Raw genomic sequence first — 6228 nt, forward strand, 5'->3', positions numbered from 1 at the left:
TACATGTTAAGTTTGAAAGTGAGTGGGCTACCATAATGAACGATTTTAACTTGGTTGATCATGAGTGGCTGCAGTCACTTTATCAAATCAGGGATACTTGGATACCGGCTTATTATCGTGAGGAGGTCATGTCCGGGCTTATGCATACCTCTTCTCGTTCAGAGAGTGAGAACCATTTCTTTGGACAGTTCTGTAACCCGGCGTGCACTCTTGTCGAATTTCTCGGGCATATTGATTCTGCTATTGAAGCTCAGAGACATGAGCACAGGAAGAATGACCATGACACCAGAAATACCAATGCTGAAATATGGGCTGAAGTCTTTGTTTTGGAGGATCAAGCATCCAGGATATACCCACGCACTATATTTTTTGACTAGCAGTTGGAGATACAAAACGGTATACATAGATGTGCTATCGGAAAGTGGGAAAACATGGGTGACTTCGTTAACTTTTTTGTGAAGGACTGGGAACAACCATGCACTGCTTTCTTCGAGGTATACACATGATGTTTTGTAGTGTTATTTATGAAAATTATATAGCTCTTGCCAATTACCAGTTGCATATGGTGTTTTATAGTGTTATTTATGAAAAATTCTAAATTTCTAATGGTGTTTTATAGGTTATGATGCGAGAGGACGGCATGACTGGTATTGTACATGCAAAAGATTCGAACACTTTGGGTTGTTGTGCCCACACATCTTTTGTGTGCTAAGGATGCTTGATATTAGGGAGTTTCCACAATGCTATATATTACGATGTTGGACTCGGGAGGCTGTTCTAAATAGTGCCCCTGGTGCTATTCTAGGTATCAATGAGATTCAGGATCGTTATAATGAAGTTAACCATGTTGTACGTGAGATCACATATTCTACAGAGTCGGTTATTAACAAGCTTATCACCAACTTTGATGCGCTATGCTCGTTCAAGGATCATGTTGTTAACTATTTCAAAAATGCGGATGAGTCGGTCATCAATGCTCCACCTAAGAGCCGTCGTGAAAGGTTTGCCGAAATTGCTGGTAACACAAAACCATCAGATGCAACAGTTTGTGTTCCCATTGGAACAAGATTCAAAGGTATGGGTAAGCCTAAACGGATGAAGTCTAAACGTAAAATTGCTATAAGTCAGTTAGGTAAAAAGAGTCGTCAGTGTCAAAACTGTTTTAGATACGGGCATAACAGACGTACTTGCAAAAACCCTACCCGAACTAAAGAACAAGTTATGGTCGAGGATGACGGTGAAGAAGCTGATGAAGTTGACGAGGAGGAAGATGAATGGGAGGAAGTTGAAGAAGATATGGATGAACAAGATGAGGATGCATTAGGCAAGGAAGATGGGGAAGAGGAGTAGTAAGTTATTTAGAGATGTCTAAACATTTCGTTATTTTTAACGTACTTTCTTCTTGTTTCGTACATTGTTAGGTTTTTTATCGTTTTTCGGATTCGCATAAACTCATGGTTTTATTTTGTTTGCTTTTGTTCGAATTTCATATTACCGGTGACAATGTTTTATATATTGTTTCTCTTAAATATGTTTGTTTTGTTAACCATTGGTGTTATTTGTTGTTCAGGGTGTTTTATTATGTATGTTGCAAGTTTAATAGTGTTATTTGTCCTCACACAGAATTTTATTGTTAACTAGTGGTGTTCATTTTTGTTCAGGGTGTTTTATTATGTATGTTGCAAGGTTAATGGTGTTATTTGTCTGTACACAAAAAAAAAAAATTATTTTGTTAAACTGTGGTGTTATTTTTTGTTCTGGGTGTTATTAATAGTGTTCATATGTTCATGTTGTTTATTTATGTATGTGAAGCTTTATTGTGTTATTTACTTGCCAATAGTGTCTAATTTGTGCAAAGGAGTTGGTATGTTTTTTATACATCATTAACATGAACATCATTTACTTTGTAAAAAACCATCTGCTCAATACGCATTCTTTTTGTGACGAAAATCATTAATTTAAATTCATTAAAACACCAGAATAAAAAGGTGTAAAAAAGAAACAGCTTACGATTCTAATCAGGCTTTACATAGTCAAATTATACCATAATCACAACTTTTCCAAAACGCTAACACATCATATAATCTAAATTTCCCAAAATGTTTTTGTCTATTAATAAAAAGTTTAACTTGTTCTGCTGTCCACCTACACGGCAGCTCCCAACCTTTCAGCAATCCGATCGATTGCATTGTCTTCCATTCTCACCCTTTCATCCTCGTCCAAAAGTGCGTATTCTTGTACTTCTCGTTCCACTTGGCCCCGTTCCGTGTTCACATCGCTTAGGAGCATTTTTGAGAGGTACTTCTTACGTAGATCCTCGATTTCCTTTGCTTGATCAGGCAACATCTCTCTAGAAATGTCCCTCTCATTCGATAAACCACACATCCAATGTCCCACGTGTGTTCCTATTCAATACCAAACCATCAGAATTGTTCATATTTCATGTACATGTATTTTAATTATTTTTTTAATAAACACAAATTTATACGAGATTACCAGTGTAAGTTTCCATATGCCGCATCAGGAAAATACCACAGTCGATGCCATTGTAAAGTGTTTGCCATGGCAACACCAGCCGAACTAGTTTTGTATTCCTTAGCTGCGAGGTGATTTTTGGATGCATCGGTCTTAGATACCGACAAAATGTACTTATCTGCAGTTACACATTATTGATGTTAAGGAATAGTTACGGCAGCCGCATAAATATAAACATTCACAAACTTACCATCTTCTCCACATTTCCGTGGTATCTTTCTAAGCCCGCAACACCTTCTACGTTGTCAATAATAAAGATATCTCTTGTTTTCAAGTTGAAAAACAGCAGATAGTAATGTTGCCCTGTCAACATAGGAATAAACACCATCTCGAAGTTGCCTTTAAATACTTTTGGCTCTGTTGAACCCAACACAACATTCATGTTTGTCGTAAATTCTTCTAATCGGTCATCATCAGACTTTGCGAAATCTTTTTCGAGCTGTGGTGTTTTTCAGGTAAACAAAAAAACAAGGTATGATGTTTTTCAGCAATCAAAACATTGTAAACTTATAACAAATTATGGTGTTATTTAAGAATTTTTAAGCATATCATGGTGTTATTTAAGCATACACAAATAAACAATGGTGTTATTATTTCCAGACCTATGGTGTTATTTAAGTAGTCATAAATAATAAATGGTGTTATTAACTATGCTCACATGATACGGTCTGCTTTTCGAGCTGTGGTGTTTTTCAGGTAAACAAAAAACAAGTTGTGATGTTTTTCAGTAATAACAAATTTGTAAACTTATAACAAACTATGGTGTTATCATTTCCAGACCTATGGTGTTATTTAAGCAGACACAAATAATACATGGTGTTATTCATTATGCTCACATGATACGGTCTGTTTTCACTTAGTAGTCTCCAGAAATTAAACTTACCAACATTCCTACGCTGCAAAATAATCTTGGGGCTGTCCCCATCCTCCTCTTTTTTTCTTCATAGTTCAACAATGCGGCCCAGGCAGGCACTGATGACATTCACGTGTACAGTTACACCAGGCATCATCGACTCAAAAGGCCCCCTCATCACCGACACACTACCGCTGTCGCTGAACAAAATATCCCTATAAACCGAAACACCATCGACACGAATGTATAATTCAATATATGTTCAAAAAACTTATAACGTATAATACACTACATAAACACATTTTTTAAGGTCCAATTCAGATTCTTACCATACGTTTCCTACTGCACAAAATATACATCGAGCCATTGTGTCTTTAGCCTTATCACGAACAGTTCTCAACATGACAGCCCGCTCGACGTACGGTGACTGCAGTGCTTCCGGAAGCTTGATTGTTCATTTCGGCCTTGGCGATCCCTGACGCTGAACAGGCTGCGTTACTTCCTTATGTTTTTCCACCGTTGATGCGTCGGCCAGTCTTGTTGACAAGTTCACCGCTTCAATTCCTGAAACGTTGAATTTTGTCTCTGGTGTCTTTTCACTTTGAACCTTTTCAACAACTTTATCCACTTCTACGACAAACGATGACATCATTGGTGAAAAGGGAGAAGTATGTTGTGTTATAAGATCTTTATTTTGCTTGTTCGTAGGAGTGTTATATCCGTTTAATGATACACTACCTTTTTGCAGATCAATTGGTTTAGCTGCCTCAACCACATCATCCTTTTCAGCGTCAATGTTTTGATCTCCTTTTTCCACTTCATCTCCATCCTTTTTTTTCTCATCATCAACAACAAGGTGCTCTTTTATTATCTCCTTCCACTCCAATGCTTTCTGTTTCAACAGATCACTCTCGGGGAACATCAGACATAATTCTGTTAAATTTAATTAAATTTTCCTTTATTTATTCATAACACGTGTCACACTAGTACGGTACAGACTCAAAATAGGCGGGTGTCACACGCTAATTAAGGGGGTGGAGATGTAAGTCCCACATTAGTTGAGGAGAACAAAAGCCTTTCTTAAAAGGGGTGGAAACCTTCTCTACCAAAACACGTTTTGCCTGGGCACCGTGAATTCCTGGATGGGCAATCCATCGGGGCAAAACTGACAATATCTTAGCACGATTTACTTCGGCAGTTACACTTACATTTAGTATAATTGTGTTATCAATAACTTACAAAACTCGCATAAATTGTGTTTGTATTATCATCCTTAAGTGTAGTATAATTATACTTATCTGTAAGTTTTACCATTTGCACTTATTAATGATGACTATATGTATTTGTAGAAAAGGAACATATATTTTTATTTTAAAAGTCAAAATGCTTTTGCAAACGTACATGGAGTCCCCACTCACCAAACAAAGTAAACACAAACTAAAAGCCTACATGCAATTTTGCAAACGTACAATGGAATCTTAACATTCGTGCATGATCATTTGCAGGTTTTATTCATTCAAACATGTTCATCCTTCCTTTAGCCAATCAATGAACTTGTTGAGGTTTTTGTTTGAGGAATTTCCTTCTCGCAAGCAGTCCGTTAATTTTTCTTTCAAATTCAAGGCATTTGCTTTGTGTATGTCGTTGTTGACCAGTTGCTCCACTTTACTCTTGATTTCTCCTCGTGTAACAATACCTGTTTCATCTTTGTTCAAACCCACACCAGTTTTCCAGATATCACATATGTATGTTTTGTTAAAAAATTGATCAGCAAAGTATGGCCAACACACAAAAGGAACGCCATTGCTAACGCCCTCCATTGTAGAGTTCCAACCACAATGACTCATGAAGCAAGCCACTGACGGATGGTTTAGGACCTCCTGCTGAGGTGCCCAGCTTAGTATCTTCCCACGACTGCCTATTCTGTCCAAGTAGCCGCTTGGGTAGACATAGTCCATATTACCACTTGGGCCAGGTCGAACAACCCACAAGAATGGCATTTTGGTATCCTCGAGGCCTAACGCCAGCTCTTCAAATTGCAGCTGGTCAAAAATTGTGATGCTCCCAAATGCAACATAAATGACCGAGCAGACCGGCTGTTGATTGAGCCATGTTAAGCAAGTAGAGTCTTCTTTCCATAAGTGGCCTACTTGCCTTGTGGCATTGTTTGTGGCCAAAAGTGGACCTATTGGCAACATCTTTGGAAATAGAGTGAATGCCCCAGGCTCCAGCTCCATGGATGAATTGCAGATTATGTGGTCTGCTGCTTCTGCTGCATCCTTACCCTCAAGAAACAGGTAATCAAAGATAATTTGGTTCGCGACCGGGTCCGGGTCGCCCATACATGCCCATACAAAATTTGCAGGGTCCATGAGTGGCATAGAGGTTGACAGCTGAATCATTTGATGCTTCAAAATTTCTCCTGGAAAAAACTTTGATTACTTATGGATAAATATTTTGTTATGTAAGTTGATAAAAAACTTAAAAAGCTATCTCACCTGATCTGTCGTTTATAACTTCATCATCCATAAGCTTCTGAAGACAATGGTAACCGCTAGATCAGGGGTATAATCACGCATGGGACCACATAATCACACATGGGACCACATAATCACGCATGGGACCACATAATAACGCATGGGACTATAATCACGCACGTTCTATGATAATAACGCACGTTATATTTTTTGTCATGTATGTTAATGTAGGTTAAGCCCTGATGTACATTATACTTTATCTATATATATATATAGGACAAAGATCCGTTAGGAACCACCCTTTATTGCGAGAACCGCGAGAACCAGTGTGAACGCAAACAGTAATACCTAAAAAAATCTAAA

General features: G+C 37.9%; 2 protein-coding genes across 2 annotated transcripts; both read right to left on the reverse strand.

Annotated features, from left to right (window-relative positions):
- Window positions 1-2026: 2026 nt before the first annotated feature.
- LOC110910269 lies at window positions 2027-2965 on the reverse strand. Its single transcript, XM_022154967.1, has 3 exons — window positions 2726-2965; window positions 2497-2653; window positions 2027-2405 (listed from the first exon to the last, which is right to left on the reverse strand). Exons 1-3 carry the CDS (start codon window positions 2915-2917, stop codon window positions 2146-2148), a joined length of 609 nt encoding a protein of 202 aa, XP_022010659.1. The 5' UTR covers window positions 2918-2965; the 3' UTR covers window positions 2027-2145.
- A 1808-nt stretch (window positions 2966-4773) lies between these two features.
- Window positions 4774-5816, reverse strand: LOC110912376 (UDP-glycosyltransferase 83A1). The gene has a single exon (XM_022157077.2). It carries the CDS (start codon window positions 5788-5790, stop codon window positions 4915-4917), a length of 876 nt encoding a protein of 291 aa, XP_022012769.2. The 5' UTR covers window positions 5791-5816; the 3' UTR covers window positions 4774-4914.
- Window positions 5817-6228: the final 412 nt, after the last annotated feature.

The sequence above is a fragment of the Helianthus annuus genome, chromosome 15 (genome assembly GCF_002127325.2).
Source record: "Helianthus annuus cultivar XRQ/B chromosome 15, HanXRQr2.0-SUNRISE, whole genome shotgun sequence".
NCBI lineage: Eukaryota > Viridiplantae > Streptophyta > Magnoliopsida > Asterales > Asteraceae > Helianthus > Helianthus annuus.

Excerpts from the sequence above, each read along its gene's own strand:
- LOC110910269 (XM_022154967.1), bottom strand. The coding sequence starts at position 2,917 with ATGAATGTTGTGTTGGGTTCAACAGAGCCAAAAGTATTTAAAGGCAAC. Across the intron at positions 2,654-2,725 it reads ACGGAAATGTGGAGAAGATG|ATAAGTACATTTTGTCGGTA; the intron begins GTAAGTTTGTGA and ends GTGTAACTGCAG. Across the intron at positions 2,406-2,496 it reads GCATATGGAAACTTACACTG|GAACACACGTGGGACATTGG; the intron begins GTAATCTCGTAT and ends GGTATTGAATAG.
- LOC110912376 (XM_022157077.2), bottom strand. The coding sequence starts at position 5,790 with ATGATTCAGCTGTCAACCTCTATGCCACTCATGGACCCTGCAAATTTT.